Source organism: Equus quagga, chromosome 13 (assembly GCF_021613505.1).
Source record: "Equus quagga isolate Etosha38 chromosome 13, UCLA_HA_Equagga_1.0, whole genome shotgun sequence".
In the NCBI taxonomy this organism is placed as follows: domain Eukaryota; kingdom Metazoa; phylum Chordata; class Mammalia; order Perissodactyla; family Equidae; genus Equus; species Equus quagga.
Window position 1 is genome coordinate 16,227,344 of NC_060279.1, and position 20,774 is coordinate 16,248,117.

The window sequence follows — 20,774 nt, forward strand, 5'->3', positions numbered from 1 at the left end:
CCTTTTAAACTTCCCGTTCCTTGATCCAAGGAAGTGGATAAATTGAGGTATTCATAGGGCCAGCCTTTGGGGTACCTTTCAATGGGAAGTTTGGCAGTGCTTACCTGAATGACTAAGTGAGGTAACTGTCATATGCTTTATCTTTGCAAAAGCATCATCATCTGAATAACCTCAGGATCCTCTGTGAAGAGGAGAGAGTACTCAGGTACTCAGGGTAGAGAGGGGGACCAGTGGGAGGAACACGCTTCCTTTTCCTAGGTCTGGCTACATATATGCTCACGAGACTGGCGGGCTTGTTGAATCTAAGGTTAGAATAGTTACTTATTTTTGGCAGGTAGTGGAGCTGAATCCTGTTTATCCCTGTTTGCTCCAGAATGCAGTATGCATGTGCATAAGTGGTGACTGTGATATGGATGCAGAAATCAAGCAGTATATCACTAGCTTGACTAATGCTGTGAGTTTTATTCTAGGTCTTTGTTAACCCAACACAGAACAATGGATTTTTATTGTTTTAGAAAAAACACAAAACTCTGTTGTTATATCTTTATTTGCCTCAGCCTGGCCTAAAACTAAATCCCTTTTGTAGATGTTAAATGTTGACTTCTAGACCGCATGGAAGACAGCTGAGGCATTATGCAAACAGCACTTAACGTGGAATCAGAAGACATTAGTTTGAATTCAGGTTCTGCCTCCTGCTAATTGGGTGATGTTGGGCAAGTAATCTTTCTGAATCTCCCAGAGTTTTTGCAAATATAAATGAAATAGTTTATATGAAAATGATTTGTAAATTAAAATTTTCACAAATGTGTTATATGACTATTAACTGTTCTTAATATTTTATTTCCATAATCTATGGACTCTACTGTATTACTCGGCCTTGGATTAAATTCCCTAGGTCCTTGTTGGAATGTTATATGATGCAGGCTCTGCATGGCCCCATGGAGCCTGCAGACTAGTCAAAGGGAGAAGTCCTGGGCACTTAGGAAGTGTCCCCACTGTACACATTCTTTGCTTTACTTCTTTTAGCCAAGAGGCTTCTTTAAAACATCAGGCCAGATTTGCTGGGCTCTAGGCTTGTGAGCCCCAGTGAAGAGGCCAGGTGGGAGGGTGGGAGGAAACAGGGTCTGCAGTGGCAGAGGAGAGCAAGGAAGCCAGCTGGTGAGGTTGGAGCCAGGAAACTTCCAAATACACAGGGAAGTTAGACTGGGGTTTATTGGCCTCTCTCACCAGAAATCAAGCTACGTGTTCGTTTTGGGGACCAGAGGGAGCTGCCACACGCATACTTCATAGACTAACTGGACAGAGATTTTAGGGGATCCAAACAAAGAGAAACAGTGGTGACCATGTCCAGGAGTTACCTGGCAACTACTGCATTCCCACTAGTTCACCTGGCTCCCTTTGGGTCAGTGCAGAGATGGAGCGCTCCTTCATTTAACCTTTGGGAACCGGGGCAGGGCTATCAGGATGCTCACCAAGTTAGCTTGCATATTTTTAATTAAAAAACAACTTAAAAAATCTATTGAACATACACCATAGGCTAGGCCTAGTCTAGACCAGGAAGATATAAAGTTGAGTAGGAAACAGAATGTTTTCATGGAAAGCTCACATAGAGGGAGAGACAGTGACATGTACAGCTCACCAAAATAAAGGTCTGGCTGTAAGATGAGCTATAAAGAGACAGAGGGAAGGTAGAGTGGAGGCCAGAAGACAGGGCGTGGGGGAGAGAGAGGAGGGGAAAGCTAAACAGAAGAGGTGACATTTCAACCTGGCCTTGAAGAAGGATTTTGACAGACTCAGGCATTTAAGAGGGGATTTCCAGGCAGAGACACAGTGTGAACTAAGCCTTGAGAGCCCGCACTGCATTTTCCAGAAGAGTGAGAAGTGTGCTGTGGTTGGAGCATGACCCTGGTGGGCTGCAGGGAGCCAGGGGGTGGATGGGAATGACAAGAGATGAGGTTTGAAAAGAAAGGTTTGGATCAGACTGTGAAAGACTTTGAAGGCCGTGTTAGGTGTTTGTGCTTCATTTAGCAGTGGGTGGAGGAGCCTGGGGAGAAGGGGAGGATAGAGTAGAGAGAAGATGGAATTTAGAACATCTGAAGGTCATGGTTCCTCTTAGTGGCTGTGTCCTTGGACACTTGCCCTCTCAAAGGACCACTTAACTCCCCTTAGATTCAGTTTTCTGAGATGGAAAATGGAGATGTTGGTAATAATGCTCAGCCTAGATGCTGAACGATTATTGTGTTCCTCTGGTCATAGACTGCTTAAATTCTCCTTTTTCATGGTCTTGCTCAAAATATTGTGTCTTCGGTAAACCTTCCCGGATTCTCCAAGACTGTAGTTGAAAACTCAAGACACATATGAAAAGACGCATATGAAATGATAAAGCAGCATACACGTATGCCACTAGACTCACCAGATATGTGGGGCAGGAGCTCGGGCTCTCTGTGCACACAGGTCTGGGGGCCAGTCCTGGCTCCATTTCTCACTTAAACTTGAACAAGTTGTTTAACTTTTAAATTAAGGCTGAAAATGCCTGTTCTACCTTCTTCTCAGAATGGTTGTGAGGATTAAATGAGCACAATGTACGAAGGTGCTTGGAAATGAGGAAGTCCTCCACAAATACTGCTAGCTGTGGTTATTATTTTAGGTTTGGAAGTGATCAGATCCAATGAGTGTTTTAGAAAGATATCTCTTATAGTTGTGAGAGGGACAAAAGGAAGGGAAGAGAGACAGGTGGTTGAGACTGGTAGATGATATTGCAACAGTCCAGACAGGAAAAGATGAGGTCCTGGACCAAGGCATTGAGGACGAAGACGGAGGGTGGATCCAAATGCCCTTTTGAAGATAGAATCAGCAGAACAGTGGCACTATTTGGACGGGACGGGTAGGGAAAGCCAAAGAGCCAAAGGAAGAAACTTTGGTAGATAGTGACGCCATGAACCAAGCCAGCCCCTAGTTACTTTCTAACTGATGAAATCCAGAAAAGAAGGTGAGGGAAGAGATGCCCCAGGGCTTGAATTCTGTTACCCTGACTCTCACTGGCCCTGGCACTCTTCATTTTCACTCTCTCCCTCTCCCTCCCCCCACAACACCAGTTAGTAGAATCTGCTGAACCTGAAGCCAAGCCCAGGAGAGTTTCTCCTTCCAGTGTGCCATATCCCCATGCCCTCAGCCTGACTATGACCGTTATAAGGTGTCTGTGCCCAAGGAATCCATCTCTGTCTTGGCACGAGGGGCCAGCTGAGGTGTCTCCCCTTCCTCTGCAGTGGGGCTGGGACACATCTCTCAGTGCCCAGCTCGTTTCTTCCTCCCTGGACATGAGGGAGTAGCTGGCAGGACCCACAGTGGGCACTGGGCTCCCTCATCTCCAGGCTGAAGCTCTTTTTTTATGGGGACTATCTTGAGTAAATGGAACAGTTTCTAGGGCAGTAGGAGAGGGCCCGAGCCAAGGCTGGGGGGCACTGCACTAGCAAGGGGCATTCTAGCCTGGAAGGGTGTTTGGTGATGAGAAGGGCATTGGTAGAGGTAGTTTCTGGAGGGGCCTAATAGCAAATGAGTATTTCTTGATCCCGATTTCCTCGCCCATTGAATTTGATCATCTTCCTCTCTGCCAGGAAGCCCTCCTCCCTCTTCTCTCTTCTTTTTCCCATGAGGCTTTAGTCTTTCCATCGTCTTGTGCCACAGAGTGACTCTGGTCCCCTGAGCCTGTCAGTGGACCCTGTCTTCTCCCAAACCCTCACCTTGGCATTCCCTCTGACTCCTCATCTCTCCTCCACCCCACCAATCTTCCCTCGTCTTTCCACTGGAGCCAGGTGCCCTTCTCATGTCTCTTCCTTTCTGTTTTGACCTCCATCAGCTATCTTCAAACAGCGTTTCAGCCCTTCGAGGCATCAGTGCCATTGGTCTTCAGTGGCAGCCCTTATTGAGCACCACAGGATACAGGGCACCAGAGGAAGCGTAGCATTCTGGTCAGAGTTCAGATCCCAGCAAGTTACTTCCCTTCTCTAAGCCTTGCTTTCCCCATCTGTTAAATAGGAGTTTAACAGTGCTTACTTCATCGGGTGGATGTGAGGATTAAATGAGTTAATGGGCATGAAAAACTTCATACAGGGCTGGTACATAATAATTGGTCAGTGTACATTAATAACTGGTATTAAAAGCACCAAAGGTAGCTGTGCCCCTCGAGGGTTAAGGGCCTTGTTGTGACTCGGGAAATTTTTGAAACCTAGTTTGTGGCATGACTAAAGAAGTACCTTCCAAAATAGAGCATGCAGAGGGCGTGAGGGCTGATGAGAATGAAACTAAGCCGGAAAGGCTTCTCGCAGGACGCTGCAGGAAGTGCGCTTCTATGCGGTGTCTTAGGGAGATCAGAGTTGCAGCCAGGGACAAAGGCAAAGGGAAATGGGGTGGACAGAAATGGCTGCTCAAACTCTCCATTTTTCTACTTGCTTCACCTTTTTCTCAGTCACGGCACTATCCAAACCTGATGCATCTTACCCTCCTTGTCCACAGGGAATTTGCCAAAGAGAGAGAGAGAGTGGAGAACCGGAGAGCTTTCATGAAACTGCGGCGCCAGCAGCAGATTGAGCGCGAGCTGAACGGGTACCGCGCCTGGATAGACAAAGCAGGTGAGACCGGTGGGGTGGAGGAGGCTGGTGGGCTGCACGGACGTCACGGACCTACCCCGCTTCTCGCTCCCAATACTTCCATTCAAAGGGGCAGCCTGGACCAGAGCAGAGAGAAGCTCTCGATGCCTCACTAGTTCTGTGGGCCCCCTGCTGGTCCCACTTTCTTTCTCTGGGATCTAACTCTCCCTGTTCTTCTACCAAACTTCTTTTAAGAGGCAGGCATTTTAGCAAGGTGAACTGAGCAAAAGGTAACACAGGCCAACCCTGGAGCCGAGGTCGGGCTGATTTCATCTTACACTGCTACTAATAATAACTATTCATTCATTCCACAAATATTTACTGATTGCCTACCTTGTGTCAGGTCCTGTTTCATGCACTCAGGATACAGGAATGAGCCAAAGCTCTACTCCCGTGGAGCTCATTACCCTCTAGCTGGGGAAGGCAGCGGTGAACAAAACAATAAATAAGTAACTTGTAAGAAGGTGATAAGCACAATGGAAACAGATCAAGGTAGGGTTCTGGGTATAGGATGAGTTGTAATTATAAATAGGGGAGTCAGGCAGACTTATTTGGGAGGTGACTTGAAGGAGATGAGGGGTGAGCCGCAGAAAGATCTGAGGGAGGAATATTCCAGTGCCAAGGCCCTAATGTGGGAGCAGTCCAGGAGTGTTCCAGGAGCAGAAGGGGGAGTGAGCGAGGAGACAGGATGAGGGCAACCCTTGGGTGAGTGGGCAGCAGATCGTGTGTAACCTCGTGGGCCATTGTAAGGGATGGGGCTTTCCTGTGAGTGAGACAAGAACCGCTGGAGGGTTTTGAGCAGAGGAGGGACATGCTCTGATTTAAGATTTTCAAGGAGCCGTTGGGTGCTTCATTGAGGAGGACAAGGCTGAAAGCGGGGAGACCAATTATAAGGCCACTGCAGGAAGCCAGGTAGTAGATGATGGTAAACTGGCTTTTCCTATTCCCTGAGCTGTCATCAGTTCCTCACTCTCTGGATCAGCCTCAGGAATAATTCTTGCCCAGCCCCGAGGATAGGTCCAAACCTATCGTGATTTCGTTAACTCACAGAGCCACCAGATTCGAGTTTGACTGTGGCTCACCTGCTTATAAGGGGCATCAATCACCCTATATCTGTCAAAAGTAAAAAGGATGCATTTGTTTTGCTTATTATTTTAAAAGTTGCATTGCATTGGTGTTATATATCTTCATTTTCTTCCTGAGCAGAGTAGTTTGGTTTTTTTTTAATAAAAAAAGACACATGACAGTCACCATCTTTTCTCTGTTCCTGGTAGAAAGTATAGCACAAATGTGAGATCTGTCAGGAAGAATTTGGAATATGATTTGATGCTTAGTTGCAGCCTTATTCTTCTATAGGAGCTTTGGAATGACACTGACGCTCTTATTCTAAGCAGCAACACACTAAAGTTCTCTCTCAGCTCTGGAGTCCACGTTTGATGATCGAGGTGAGAGAGCAAGTATGATTGAAAGTCTCATTTCAAAGCCAGGTCAAAACTGCCCCCTGTTTGGGACCATCTGCATTTCTTTGCTGCTTCTGGAGGCATGAGCCATGTGCATTCTCTGCACTTCCGTTTCGCCTTTTCTCCTCTGAGGCTCTTGCTTGGGGGTGAACCTCCCCTCCCTCTTCCCAGAATGGTAACTCAGGCTTCCTGAGCAGATTTGTTGCCAGGCCGGGCAGGCAGCTTGAAGCTCCCGACTGTCCTTGGCTTCCTGAGTGGAGGAGCCATCTGACAGACCACCCTGGTGAGCGGGCTGGCAGCAGAACCAACAAAGAACCCTCCCCGCCCTTCCCGTGACCCCATTCGGGGTCAGGCAGCACAAGATGCTGCTCTGTGTGGCTCTGCCTTTCCAATACATGCAGAATTCCAAGGTTCTACTTTTTTCCAGTTGGCAAAGCCAGCTCTCTCCTCCTTCTAAGAAAAAAGACGCACTGCGACATCAAGTTGTGCTTCCTGGCCCTTCCCTCTACAAATGGAGCGTGAGTGAATCAGAGACATATGGGTTACATTTCCCTGGAAAGACACTCTCAAGTTCGAAAGCAACTTGGCAGGAGGCAGTGGGGGTGGGGGCCATTTCAGCACATGGAGAGCCCTGCAGCACGTCCCAGGCCCAGAGATACCCAGCCGTGCCACACCGCCTCCATCTGCCTTGGGGGTCCTCAGATCTGCCCACCCCAAAGCCCAGACCCTATACATAGCAAAAGCGACTCTCTGGCTAAGGTCATTCATGTCACTAGGAGGTGTTTTGACAAGTACCTAATTTTCAAATGTGCCCTCTAAACAATATGCTGTAAATGACTTTAAAACCCTCTGTGTCGGCCTGAAGGAGCATCTCACCAGTAACACTTAGCCTCTTAACTGAGTGTTTCACCAGAGGCTGCACTTAAGGAAGAAAGTTAAATCTTCATGACTTGTTATAATGGCCATCCCGCATGGTACCTCCAAGCCTCAAAATGTTCCCCTCCCCGGGAAATACATTATATACTTTCAGTTTTATATGCAGGTGGAATTATGGTAATGACTTTACCCTCTTCTGCGTGTCCTTTTACTTGTTACAAGTGCTAGAATTAAAGCACTGTTTAACAGGGCTGCTGCCTTCCCTGGCAGCTGGGATCCTAGGCAGTGTTTGCTCAGGCCTCCAGCTCCCTTGCCTACTGCTGAGGTGGGGGTGGGGATGAAAACGCATGCACATCAGTCCCAGTAGGCGACTCAGAATCCCACCAGACGTGGGGCGGAAGGGCTATTTTCTTGGTAAGTCTGGAGGGATGCTAGTGAGGTTTATTGTAACAAGTTTTACTAGAAAATAATATCCCACCAATGATGAGCCCTCCTTGGAGTATGGGACTGCTCCTGGGGAGGCAGAGAGGACTGTCCCAGGGACTGTGTGGTTCTTTTCCAAACACCAACAACTAAATACATCATTCCAGCGCCAACCATTCTTTCAATTCTCTGACACCAATTGGGTATCCAACAGTTCAGTCCAATTCTGACACTAAACACCCCCCGAAGTTAGGGCAGACCCCACAGGTTAAAGGCTCAACCCCACAATCCTGCCCCCGCTTCACATGCCAGCTGCAAGTGGGGTCCCCGGGTGACCTGCATTTCTGCCTAGCCAACTACAAATTTTGGGGGGTTTCCAGGTTTGATAATTCACTAGAATGACTTACAGAACTCAGGGAAAACCATGTTTACTCTCACCAGTTTATTATAAAGGATGCAACTCAGGAACAGCCAATGGAAGAGATAGATAGGGCAAGATATGGGGGTGCCAGGGGCAGAGCCTCCGTGCCCTCTCCAGGCACAGCACCCTCCCAGCACCTTGGTGTGTTCACCAACCCAGATGCTCCCTGAGCTCCATTGTCTAGGGTTTTTGTAGAGGTCTCATTAGGTAGACATGATTGATTAAATCATTGGCCATTGGTGATTGGACAATCTCAAGCCCCTCCTCTCTCGGGAGGCTAGATGGGGATGGAACTGAAAGTTGTGAGCTTCTAATCAGGCCAGCCCCCATCCTTAATTGATCTAGACCTCCCCCACAATGAGTCATCTCATGATCATACAAAAGACAGTAAATTCCAAGGGTTCTAGGACCTCTGTGCCAGGAAGGTGGGCAAAACCCAAATATTTATTTTCCAGTATATCTCAGGAACAAATTCATGATGGGCCCAAACCTCTTCAGCTCAAGCTTTGCCCAAGTGAAGCAGGATGGAAGTGGTGGGGGTAAGAGGAAGCAAGCCCACAGGCCCTGCTCCTCTCCTTGAGGGCTGTCAGCAGCTTCCTCTGCTCCCTCCTCAAAGTAGACAGGCGGGGGCCCCAAAGATGGTCTCACCTCCTGAATGAGGGGTAGGTGTTGTGACCTAGGGGCTGCACACAAGAGAAACTAAGGAAGCTCATATTGCTAGAAAAGCTTTAAGGGACCTGGGTAGAAGGAAAAACAGAAATGGAAATTTTTTATTCCTCCAAATGTAGGGGATTTGGGTTAAAAAGATCAGCTCTTCCTCTCGTGGGTATCCTCCTGAACAAGGATCAGACAGAGCTGAATTTTACCAATCATCCCCCAGGCGCCCTCTCACTGAAGAGCTTCCTTTCTGGTCTTATGTGTGTCGGGAGCTCCTTCCTGACCCTCGATGTCTTTCTGATGCTGGTGTCTGCTACAAGCTTTGAACTCTTTGCTCTCTCTCTGTTGCCCTGGAACCAGAGCTGTCCCCGAGGGATTTTCATTTTGCAAAATAATTTGGCATTTACAGATAATTTACTGAACCATTTGTTTCCATATAGAGGAAGTCATGCTTGCTGAAGAAAATAAAAATGCTGGGACGTCAGCCTTAGAAGGTAAGGAAGTGCTCCACGGCCTTACTCATTTGCATTTGCCCCCTCTATGCGTGGCAGTCTCTCTTGATCAAAAGAGGAGAAAGAAATAGAAGAGGGGCACTCTGGGATTTGAAAGGAAAGTCTCTCTGTCATAAAATCCCTCATGCTTTAAAATGAAGGGAATTGAGTCACGGCTTTAAATGCTTTTTAAAGTGATGAAAATGAAATCCAAGAGTTGCTTTCTTCCAGGGCGTATGATTGATACTGTGCAATGAAAGATCATCATACTGGCATTTAAAGGGATCTTCCTTTAAAATTTGTGGGGACCATCTTGGGACCACTTTCCTTGCCGGGAATTGTTTTTGAAGAGCCAGAACAAATAGATATGCAGTGCCTGGTACCTACTGCATTTAGATAAGCTCTGGTGAGGATTCTGGAGCCCTTGTGTCTCAGAAGGTCCTGCTGAGCACAGGAATCACCTTCCTGTAGACATTCTCCGTGTTTGTAACCCTAGCTCAGCTATTTAAGGCATTCGTCTGTGTCACAGGGACCTCTTGCCACAGTCCTCAGTTTTGACCATAGTGATCTGGTTGTCCTTGTTCCTTCTCACTGGCCTCCTCTTCCCTGGTGTAGTGCTTCGAAGGGCAACAATCAAAAGGAGCAGAACGGAGGCTATGACTCGAGACTCCAGCGACGAGCACTGTGTCGATATCTCCTCTGTGGGTGAGTGCAACCAGTCAGTTCTTTCACTTCTCTGAATCTCCCCTAAAAAGGAAGCCTCTGTCTTTTGAGAAGCACCACAAGGAGAAAGCGGGTCTAAAGAGTCCAGAACTTAGGGACATAATTAGGAAAAGTCATGGGAGTGTTATCTAGATGACAATGACAGAAAAAAAAATGGATCGGGGATACCATTTATATGAAACATGGGGTTTAAGGCTAGGAAGCCGTCCGAAATCCTTCAAGTGTGGCAGGTGTATCCATTTGCATATATATCCTCTCTCCTGGGTGTGATAATGAGAATCCACTTTGGTATATTATTCAAAGGATCCTGAAGACCTATAGTTTTAGGGACCCCTCTTTGAGAACCTGCAGTCATTTACTCAACCACAGTAGCACCCACCCACTTCCATCCCCTACTTTCATGTGATATTTAAACAAATTCCTACTGACAACCCCTTAACATGAATCCCAGATTCTCTTAGAGGTTCTGGCTGACGTCTGGCAGAGTTTTCCTCCCCAGAAAAGAGGAACGGTCTCACTTCATCCTCAAAAGCAGAAGAAGCTTGTAGAGCTCATTGCTGCTTTCTGCTGCCAGTAGTAGAAATACCACAAATACGGCAGAATGATTCCAGTGCCTGAAGCATATTTAAGAGGAAAGGCCTGGGAGAAGCCCAGTCTATTACAAACATAAACACAATCCTATCAAGATTTAAGACACCAGGTGGATGTCTGTTGTCCTGCCCAGAGATTCCGTCAAATTCCTAGGACTGAATGTGCTCAGAGGAAAGCAGAGATCTCTGCTGTGGAAGCTACTGAGCCCCTAATGTGGGGTATCCCCGGGCCTGCACAGTGCTGGTCACCCAGCCTTGAGACTGAAGCTGACTACCTTGACCTCTGAATGCCTTTTGCTGTGAAGGGTGATCTTTTTACAGCCTCATTCTTCCTCCTTACTTCTCCCTGCTTAGGCACACCTCTTGCCCGAGCCAGCATCAAGAGTGCCAAAGTGGACGGGGCCTCCTATTTCCGGCACAAGGAAAGGCTTCTGCGCATTTCTATCCGCCACATGGTTAAATCCCAGGTGTTTTACTGGATTGTGCTGAGCCTTGTGGCTCTTAACACCGCCTGTGTGGCCATCGTCCATCATAACCAGCCCCAGTGGCTCACCCACCTCCTCTGTAAGTGAACGATGATGACTGGCTCTCAAGGGGACAGCGTGATTGGGGGTGAATGTAAGAGAGCAAGGCGTTGTGCTGGGCCTGAGCTCCTGCCCAGGGTTCTGCCTCTTCACACCGTAGGGGAGGCCAGAGTTGTCCTCCAGGGGACGGGATGATCACATGACCATTCCCAACTGCCATTCATTATTGAATCAGAGAAACAAATCTCTGCTCGTGAGTCAACAAGATAGTGTTACATCTTGAGTACCGTGAAGGCCTTCACTTAGTGTCTTAAGGAGGCTCAATGGTGTAGGGAATTTTGGTCACCAAAGTCCTGGGGAGAGAGTTCTTAGGCCAGTGGATACCTGAAATGACCAAAAAGGGGACTTGTAGGTCAGCTGTGGGTAAGGCTGCTCCTGGGTGTGAGTGAGGCTCCAGGAGGGTGTGTGTAGGGCACATCTGGCTCTTTCATCAAAACCATGGTAAAGCCCTTTCTTTCTCTCCTGTGAGCCATCTGCCATTTTAAGGGCAGTGACAAACCCTCCTGTTGAAAGAGAGCAGAGCTGATCTGTGGAGTGTGCCCGGGACTCCTTCTGGGTCAGATGGAATTCAGACGTCATTAGTTTTTCCCTGGCACTGACCTGACGTGGTCATGGACCATCCTTGCATGTGTGGGTCCTGCTGGTGTGGAGGGTTCCTCTGTAGGTGAGCGTGTTGGCCTGGGGAGTGCAGGCGCCCCTGCCACCTGTGGAACAAATGCTTCTGCTTTTGATGCTTTCAGACTATGCAGAATTTTTGTTTCTGGGGCTCTTCCTCTTGGAGATGTCCCTGAAGATGTACGGCATGGGGCCCCGCCTTTATTTTCACTCTTCATTCAACTGCTTTGATTTTGGGGTAAGTGCTTGGGAGCCCACCTGTCCTCCTGCTTTGTGTTTATATGCCATGGTTTGAGATACGCAGCTTGCTCCGTTGCTCAGTATGAAGCACTGAAATCAGAATTTATATAGGGGACTAGATTAGATTAGCTAAAGGGAGGTTAGGAATGAGTGAATCCTTGTCATACGAGGGTTTGTTTGGGTTTTTTAAAAGTTCTTTTATTTTTAATGTTTTTATTGAAGTATAACACACATACCATAGAGTGCACGCTTAAGTGTATGGCTCAGTGAATTTGACAAAGCCATCCATAGCCAGAGTTTTTAACCACTTATTATCTTGGGGGATGCCTGCAAGAAAAGGACAAAAGACTTCATTCCAGAAGGTGGTTCAATAAAAAAGAGAAGCTTAGATATTTGGGGGTTTTTTGGTTCAGTTTAAAATTGGAACATTGCCTCCATATACTCTCATGCAAGTATGCACATGCGTATGCGTACACACTATTGCTATTCTGCTAGCACGTCGCCTCGCAGACTTTTCATCCAGCGTCCACGTCGTAAGTAATATTGATGTATGAAAGTGTGCCTTTATAGCACTCTTCAAGGTCTTTCACGTACATTTGTGTCCTCTGCTGCTTTCAGGAGTCCTGTCCACTGTCGTCTGTATCAGGAGTTAGCCTGCCCATTTACACAGGGGTAAACAGAGGACATCCTGTACAAGTGCACATGGCCAGTTAGCAGCAGAACTAGGTCACAAAACTTTGGGTTCCTGAACCACTTCTCTTTCTGCCAAACCCGCTTCTTTATCTGCCAGATCTTCAGTTAGGTGCTAATGATTTTGAGCAGTTGCCAATCTGCATTTTAACTGGGAACATATGCTTCTGGGTACGGACAATTTGCAGGCATAACAGCCAGGGAAAGACCATTTTAACCTTAATTTCCTTATATACCTCTTTTCAGCATGGCTGTGAGGATTAATTTTTGTTATTTCTCCTAGTACTGTGCGTAGAATATAAGACATTCAGGAAGTATATAATTAAAACAAAAAACAAATCGAATTGTTAATTTGATATTGTTACTTCCTATAGCAATCACATTCTGTGCCACCGCGTAGTACTGTCACATTCGGGTACGCGGGACCTGAGTGACTGAAAGATATTTAATAAACAGGTAGCTGAGACCTTCTTGTTAGCGCTAAATTCTAGGACAAGGAGAGGATGTGGACCTTCTCTGATATTTTTATATTGGAATGCAGCCTTTGTTAATTCAAATTTGTTTCCTTGCTTTAGTACCACTCCTTTGCGTTTTAGTTCAAGGTGTTACAATGTAAGAACAGTTATGCTATCAAATTTGTGCCGAAGTGGCAATCGGTGGTTGTACTTTTCACCAAGGACAGAACAGGGCCCAGCACACCAATCTACAGTATGAAGGAGTAAAGTTAGCAGGAGAGTGGAAAGCAGTGGGGAGAAAGATGGTAGAGTCTCATTCCTCTTTGGCAGCCTTCACCACCTCCTGGAGATGGGCTCAGTGGGGAAGGAGAGTTAATTTCCTCATAGCCCAATGAGAACTGTTGATTGCTGAATACTGGAATGCTCCTCTCTCCTCCTCCTTCTCTCACTGTGGCTGGCTTTGGCTCTTTAGGTCACAGTGGGCAGTATCTTCGAAGTGGTCTGGGCAATCTTCAGACCTGGTACATCTTTTGGAATCAGTGTCTTACGAGCTCTCCGGCTTCTAAGAATATTTAAAATAACCAAGTAAGTGATCAGGAATGGAGACTCTTTCCAACCACCTTTGAGAGTGGAAGCTTCTCGCTGTCTTAGTCTATTTCCATCCATCCCCTATTCTTCCTTACCACATGTTCCTTTTCCCTTCTCTGGCCCCCCCTCCATTCTTCAGCTCTTCCTCCTTGTCCAAAGTTCAAACCAGAAAAATATCTTTGATACCAGATCCTGTGCCACATTCCCAAGGGGAGCCACGTTGTTGCCACCATCTCCTTCCTATAAGTATACAATGCAGCTTATTTCACAGACCACCAACCAGATGCCCAGCTGGACTTGGGGATAACTTGGTATTCAGTGCTCACTGCTGTAATGTCATCCTGGGTTTTGTAGGTACTGGGCATCCCTACGGAATTTGGTGGTCTCCTTGATGAGTTCCATGAAGTCGATCATCAGTTTGCTCTTCCTCCTCTTCCTCTTCATCGTTGTCTTTGCTCTTCTAGGAATGCAGCTGTTTGGAGGCAGGTAAGCACCAATGAGCTTTCTACCCAAAGGAGCCTTGAAACCCAGCCTTCAGCCTGTGAGCGCCAGGGTTACTAATTTGATCACCATGTTAACATCTTGTTTGCTCTTGTCCATGGCCCAAATCGACCACTGAGTGTGTGTGTGGAACAAATGTCCCTGCTTTTAATCTTTTCCCACCGTTCTTATTCCAGGGACCCGTCCCTTTGGAGTTGTCCCTGAAGTGTCCAGCATGGGGCCTTGTAACTCAGGATCAGCCCAAACCCCATCTCATTACCCACACTCTCCAAAGTGCATAGTCCATCAGTCGTAGTCACTAATACCATCTTCATGAGTATATGGAATGAGGGAAAAGTAGGGAAGAAGGGGATATGGAAGAGGGGAAAAGAAGTGATGAAAACTGTATAATCTTGGAAAGGGAAGACTCGTTGTGTGAGATTTTCATTCTATTCTTCTCTCTGAATATTCTTTTCAGGTTTAATTTTAATGATGGGACTCCTTCAGCAAACTTTGACACCTTCCCAGCAGCCATCATGACTGTATTCCAGGTATAAGGCCAACTAGCAGTTAAAAATGTGATGTGGGATCCCTTTGTCCACAGACTACAAGATGATGATGTGTTAGGAGGATCCTACTTTTCCTCTCCAGGCTCCTCCCAGGCAACTGGATGCTCTTATTTGTTGAGTAATCATCACCACAATAATCTCTAGGATTTCTATAGCTGTTCTTACAAATTATGGAAGAGCTCTACTGTCACTACCTCATTGGCTTTCTCCCTACACTTGTGAATTTGCAAGAGAGAAGTCTAAGACATTGAGTAACATATCGCATTGATGATTTTCTGAAATCTAGAATCATCTTCTAACCTATGCGTCCATTTATTGAAGTATCTTTTCCTCTCATCTCCCCCCACCGTACACACACACAAAAAAACCTTTTTAAATCATAGGGGAAAACTCAAAATCAATAAGGTCTCAGAGCTAAAGAAAAACACTTTTTAGCCAGAATCTGAAGCTGAACCAGAACCCAACATCCTGACCTCCTGAACTCCTGGAGCCCATGAGGCACTTTGCAGTAATGCTACTGTCTTAGGAACTGTATCTTGGCAGCCCTGGGGACAGTTGGTTAGTGATCAGAACACTGATCTGTGATTCTCACAGGCCTGGCAGAGCTGGAGGTCGGAGAGACTCCATAGTTTGAAGACTAGACTCTTTCCTTTTGGTGCTTTCCTTCCACTTTCAATGCCTAAAATTCTCTTCCATGTCAGAGGAAAATTGAAGATTATTCATGGGAGTGACATTTTTTTTCCTCCTTGTCAGGATGGCCAGGCAAGGGGATAGAAGTCCCAGGCCCAGAAGTTTTTCCTTTATGTTGGCCCCATTTTCTCAGCCAACCCAGGTGTCTGAACTTGTCTGTTGTTTGTTTTACGTAGATCCTGACGGGTGAGGACTGGAATGAGGTGATGTACAATGGGATCCGCTCCCAGGGCGGGGTCAGCTCAGGCATGTGGTCGGCTATCTACTTCATTGTGCTCACCTTGTTTGGAAACTGTATCCTTTTAAAGAAGGTCCTCTTTGTGCTGCCTGCCTGCCCAGATGAACATTTGAGGTGGTGGTGATAGAACTAGGTTAGGGAAGGGAAGGAGGCTGGACATGGCTCAGTATACTAGGGGAAACAAGGATCCTGATCTTAAGGAACTTATCCACTAGTTAAGTAAAGACGACAAATATTAGCAGGATAGAGTACTATCTAAATCTGCAGCATACACAAATAGTAATACATGAGGTTGTTATAGTGGATGGCTGGAGATGCTATGAGCTGGGGAAAATACGAGAGGACAGAAACATGGTAGGCTGAAATAGTGGCCAGATTATAATACTAGTGAATGAATTACATGTTAATATAGAACAGCCTGCCACATAGTAAGATCTCAAAAAATTAGTGTTATAATTAATGCTAATACTACTGAGCATAGCTTACGTTTATTGTGTTTGTGCTATTCATGACACCCTGTGCTAAGTGTTTTACAGGCACTATTTCATCTAATTTTTACCTTGTAAGACTTAGAAGAAATAACTTGATCAAAGTCAGACAACTACTAAGTTATAAAGGGAAAGCAGAAAGCAAGTCCATTTAACTGCAAAGCCCATGCCTGGTCACAGGATCTAGACAAGGAAGATTTAGATTTTAATCCTAGGAACTCTGTGTACCAGCTTTGTGGCCTTGGGAAAGTCACTTAATCTCTCTGACCTTCTAGTTTTCACATCTGAGAGGAAGATAACAATACCTATCTCGTTTGTTGTGAATAGTCAATGAGATAATTTATTTGAATGCACCTTATCAATGCAAACTTCTACAAGATGTTAGATGTTTTGGGAGAGTGGGACTTGCCTTGAACTGGGATTGGTAGAATAAAAAGGGAAAGGGAGAGCCGTGTGCTGCAACTGTAGTTTTGCATTTTCCATGGTCTCACAGAGGAGAGATGCTTCTTTTAAGTTTTCTGCCCTGAAGACTTCTCGGGGCCAGAGCAGATTATAAACTAAGCATGAGAAATCCATAAAAAGAAAGCTATGCAGTGAGTCACAGAAGTGGAAGGCCAGTTTGTCACATGTTATCTTGTTACTCTGAGGGTAGTCAGACTTAGACTTTTATGCTAGAACCAGTTTTATGTTCCACAATACATGGGCCTCAAAGACAGTTGGGAAATTGGGACTTCAGATGTCACAGTGTGGAATAGAAATGGGTTCCATAAAGATCTTGTGTGCTCGGTGACATTTTGTTAAATGAGATATAGAAGCCTTCCAGGACTAGAAGGATGAGAGAAGTAAGTCAGCATCCCATTATTGAGAACTGGTCAGTGATGGGGCTGTGGAATCTCATTTCTTTTCATCTTCAAGAACAAAATAGCATGATTGGTGTAGGTGGGCTGCATTTCCAGCTTCCCAGAAAGGAGAGGGGGGCTCCTACGTTGAGCAACTTCCCTATCTTGTTGTTCACTGACTATTCGATTGCTCTGAGTGGAGGCCATTGCGTCTAAAGGCCTCCTCACTCTATCTTTGCCCCTGGGTCATTTGATTCCGGTATTTCTTTGTCCTGCGCAAAGAGATGATATGTGGAAGGAGGGAAGACATATTCTCCTTCAAACAGAGTTGTATAACATCTCTTTGTCTCTTCCCACAGCCCCTGCTTAAGTGACTCTTTAGGGTAGCTTCTGTTCCTACTAGTATCCCAGGCAGAAAGACATGGAGATGCCCTCTCAGCCTTGCTGAAGCCTTTTGCTTTTCTTGCTTGTCCATCCTTAACTCATCGTCCCAGACACGCTGCTGAATGTGTTCTTGGCCATTGCTGTGGACAATCTGGCCAATGCCCAGGAGCTGACCAAGGTAAGCATTGTTCTCTGAGGATCTAATGGTTCTTTAATGCCATTGGGTGCCCTCTGGCCTTTGGAGCTGTCTCAAAAATCTGTGATGTCTGGCTTCAGCCTGCCAGGAAGGCCCATTCTGGGAGCTTCTGGACAGTTGGAGAGCCACACATCCGCGGAGGAAGCCTGGTTCACTTTCATTGAGTTTGGTGAGCCTCGGACCAGCTGGGGTCTCTCATGGGATACAGAAGATAACAGTTTAATCACTGTGAACCCTCAAAGGTGCCCTTTTCAGGATTATGACATGAAGAATAAAAAAGACACTAAAGCCCTGGATTTAAGTTCCACCTCTGCTCCTGTGACCTATCACTGCGTGACCTCAATTGTGTGACTTCATCCTTCTGGGTTTGGGTGTCAGAGGGACCAGGGGCATCACAGTTCCTGGACTATGCCAGTGGCCATGGTCATTTTGGGGAAGTTTCAGTGAAGCCAGACACTACATTTCTCAAATAACTGTTCCTTTCTTTTTCTCAGAGTCATTTCTCCAGGGGCAGAGACAATACTAATTGAAGTGGGATGATTTAGGGAGATGAATGAAAACTTCTTCTCACCCAGTGCTACTTTGGTTTGCGGCAGAAGCATCCTAGTGATGTTTCTCAGCTTCTTCCATGTGCCCTGTGGACACATGTCCTGCTCTTCCCTACATCCCTGAGGGTTATCTTATATCGTGGTGTGGTAGGGCAAATACAAGCTTTATTATCTGAAAAGCTGAGTTTGAATCCCACATCTGTCACTTACTGGCTCTTGTAGCTTGGGCCAGATCCATGATCTCCATTAGCATTGGTTTCTGCCTTTGTAAAATGGAGATGATATATCTGTTTTGCATACCTCATAGGATTACTATGAGGATCAAGTAAAATAATGTATGTGAAACCAGAACATGCTGTGAAGATGTCTGTATTCTTAGTAGCTCCAGTCATTTTGCCTGAACTGGCTTTCCTTGACGTCATCACATAGAGGGGGCACTTACAAGTAAGAATGCAGGTGAGGAGATGAGGCTCCTCCCTGAGCATGTGAGGTGGGGCCACTTAGCTATGCAAGGAATGGGGCATGATGGGAGGCAAGTCTCAGTGCTTTACTTCAGGGGGCTCTGCCTGGAAGGGCCCTGCTCTCTCACTTCCAGACACTGCAGAACATCTGAGAAGTGTTGGCTCCTGCCTCTGGCCTCCACAGCTATGGCCAGCTCCACTGAGGGCTAGGGGTTGCAGTAGACTTCCACAGCCTATGGGGCAAGGCCCAGACCAGAGTTGCTGGCCATGACAGGGCTGTGGAGGCCTGGCGCCTGACCACCTGAGCTATTGGAGCCAACCTAACCTCATACTGCCTTGTTTTAACCTCTTCCATTGCTTTCCTTACTCACACCTGGTCTCCAGAACTCCTTCCGGGGCAAGGCAAAGGAGCTACTCTCCTTCATAGGGATCCCAGGCAAAGCCACCTCTGCTTTGTGTCTAGGATGAGCAGGAAGAAGAGGAGGCCTTCAACCAGAAACACGCACTGCAGAAGGCCAAGGAGGTCAGCCCGATGTCCGCACCCAACATGCCATCTATCGAGTGAGTCAGCTGTCCCCACTTCGCTGATCCTTGGGCTCTGGTGCTAACAGCCAATTCATCAACTCAAAAATGGTTTATTATCTGAGGGCGCCTACTCCATGCCAGGAAATGTCCTGCAAATACAGCAGTGAGCAAGACCAAGTCTCTGTCCTCACGGAGCTTTTATTTCAGTGAGCAAGATAGATAATAAACACACCTAAATAATTTCAGATTGTGATAATTGCTGTAAAATAAATAAAACAGGGTAATAAGGCAGAGGGACAAGAGTTGGGTGGAGTACCTTTGGGCAATCTGAGAGGGAGTCTCTGAAGAGGTGATGTTTAAGCAGAGACCTAAACGTGTAAAATGCGGTCACGTGACTTTATGAAGGAAGAGCATTCCCCAGCAAGGTCCAGTGTGGCTGGTGTGTAGGGAGCAAGGGGGAATAGAAGGAGACAAGGCCAGGGAGGTAGGCAGTTGCCAGCTTGGGGAGATCCTGAAGGCCCAGGTGAAGGATTTCAGCTTTTATTCTAATTGCAACCATGGGAGGGACTAAAGTGAAAGGAGGGATATGATATGATTTACACTCCGCTCTGTGGAGAAGGGATTGTAGGAGCCAAGAGTGGAGGCAGGGAGACAGAGAGTTGGCTCTTAGTGTAAAGTAGGCAAGAGATGGTGGTTTGGAACATAGTAGCAATGGAGGAGATGAGAACTAATCCCATTCAGTCTGTATTTGTAGGGAGAACCCACTGGATGAGCTAATGGATGAAATGTGATGGGGGTGGGGATGAAAAAAAAGAGAAGAAACAAATATCTCTCCCAGGTTTTAAGGTTTGAGGCCTGAGAAACTGGGTAGATCACAGTGGTGTTTACTGATAGCCTGGAGAATGTTGGAAATCCAAGGTTTATTTTGGCCAAATTAAATTTGAGATACTTATGAGACATCCAAGCAAAGATGTTGAATAGGCTGTTGGTTACTTGAGTCTGAAGCTTAGAAGAGAAGTCAGGGTTAGAAATAAAGGTTTGTGAGGAGCCATTTGCAATTGGATGATGGTTAAACTATCAGCATGGATGAGCTGGCCCAGGGAGAGTTGGGTGGAGAAGAGAGGAGCTAAGGACAGAGGCCTAGAGCACTCCTGTGCCTTGAGGGCTGGCAGAAGAGAAACCCACAAAGGAGACTGATGGGGAGCAACCAGGAGGTGAGAGGAAGAACTAGGAAGCGTGGTGTCCTGGAGACTTAGAGAAGAAGACTTCCAGGAGGCAGGAGTGATGATGGAGCTAAATACTGTTGAAAGATCATGTAAGATGAGGACAAAAGAAGGACCAGTGGGAAAGCTGTTGGTGACCTTTACGAGAGCAGTTTTGGTGGCCCAGTGGGTACCGAATCCAGTTGTAATGAATCAGGGAGACAACGGGAGGTGATAAAGTAAAGCAGCGAGTATAGACTCTTTTTAAGGAACCAGCCTGGACCTGTAGCTGCTGGTAGAACTAACAGAGCTTGGGCCCTGCTTGGGGCTGACCTCTGTGTGGTCCTAGAGGAAGGTGTGGGAGGAGAGGCTGAGAAGTGACTACAGAACCATGGAATTCCTGTTGTTGCTTCTGAGCCTGTGTGAGGACTGTGTGAGTGGTCCTGGGATATTGATGGGGAGGGTCTGAGACCCTCAGGAGGTAGAACTCTATCCTGGCACCAGACCCTGTCATCTGTTACTTGAAGCTGTTAAGGGAGGACCCCCTGTTTTCCCAGAGCTTGCGTGAAGGGTTCCTGAACATCCTCTGCCTACCTTGTGGAGGCATTCCAGAGTTATATGTGGGGGCCTCCCTCCCTGCATGGCCATCATCTTGCTGTCACCTTTCAAAATTCTGAAGGTCTGGCCTCTGGGCC

General features: G+C 46.6%; 1 protein-coding gene across 1 annotated transcript in view; it reads left to right on the plus strand.

Annotated features, from left to right (window-relative positions):
- The window catches only part of CACNA1E (calcium voltage-gated channel subunit alpha1 E), a 407,275-nt gene that overhangs the window by 317,516 nt on the left and 68,985 nt on the right, over nucleotides 1-20,774 (plus strand). Inside the window, exons 10-20 of the mRNA XM_046683555.1 lie at nucleotides 4,513-4,628; nucleotides 8,924-8,977; nucleotides 9,590-9,679; nucleotides 10,642-10,851; nucleotides 11,612-11,724; nucleotides 13,344-13,456; nucleotides 13,814-13,945; nucleotides 14,418-14,490; nucleotides 15,375-15,492; nucleotides 17,258-17,325; nucleotides 18,816-18,913. Coding sequence (XP_046539511.1) covers nucleotides 4,513-4,628; nucleotides 8,924-8,977; nucleotides 9,590-9,679; nucleotides 10,642-10,851; nucleotides 11,612-11,724; nucleotides 13,344-13,456; nucleotides 13,814-13,945; nucleotides 14,418-14,490; nucleotides 15,375-15,492; nucleotides 17,258-17,325; nucleotides 18,816-18,913 — 1,185 coding nt within the window. The remainder of the gene's footprint in view (nucleotides 1-4,512; nucleotides 4,629-8,923; nucleotides 8,978-9,589; nucleotides 9,680-10,641; nucleotides 10,852-11,611; nucleotides 11,725-13,343; nucleotides 13,457-13,813; nucleotides 13,946-14,417; nucleotides 14,491-15,374; nucleotides 15,493-17,257; nucleotides 17,326-18,815; nucleotides 18,914-20,774) is intronic.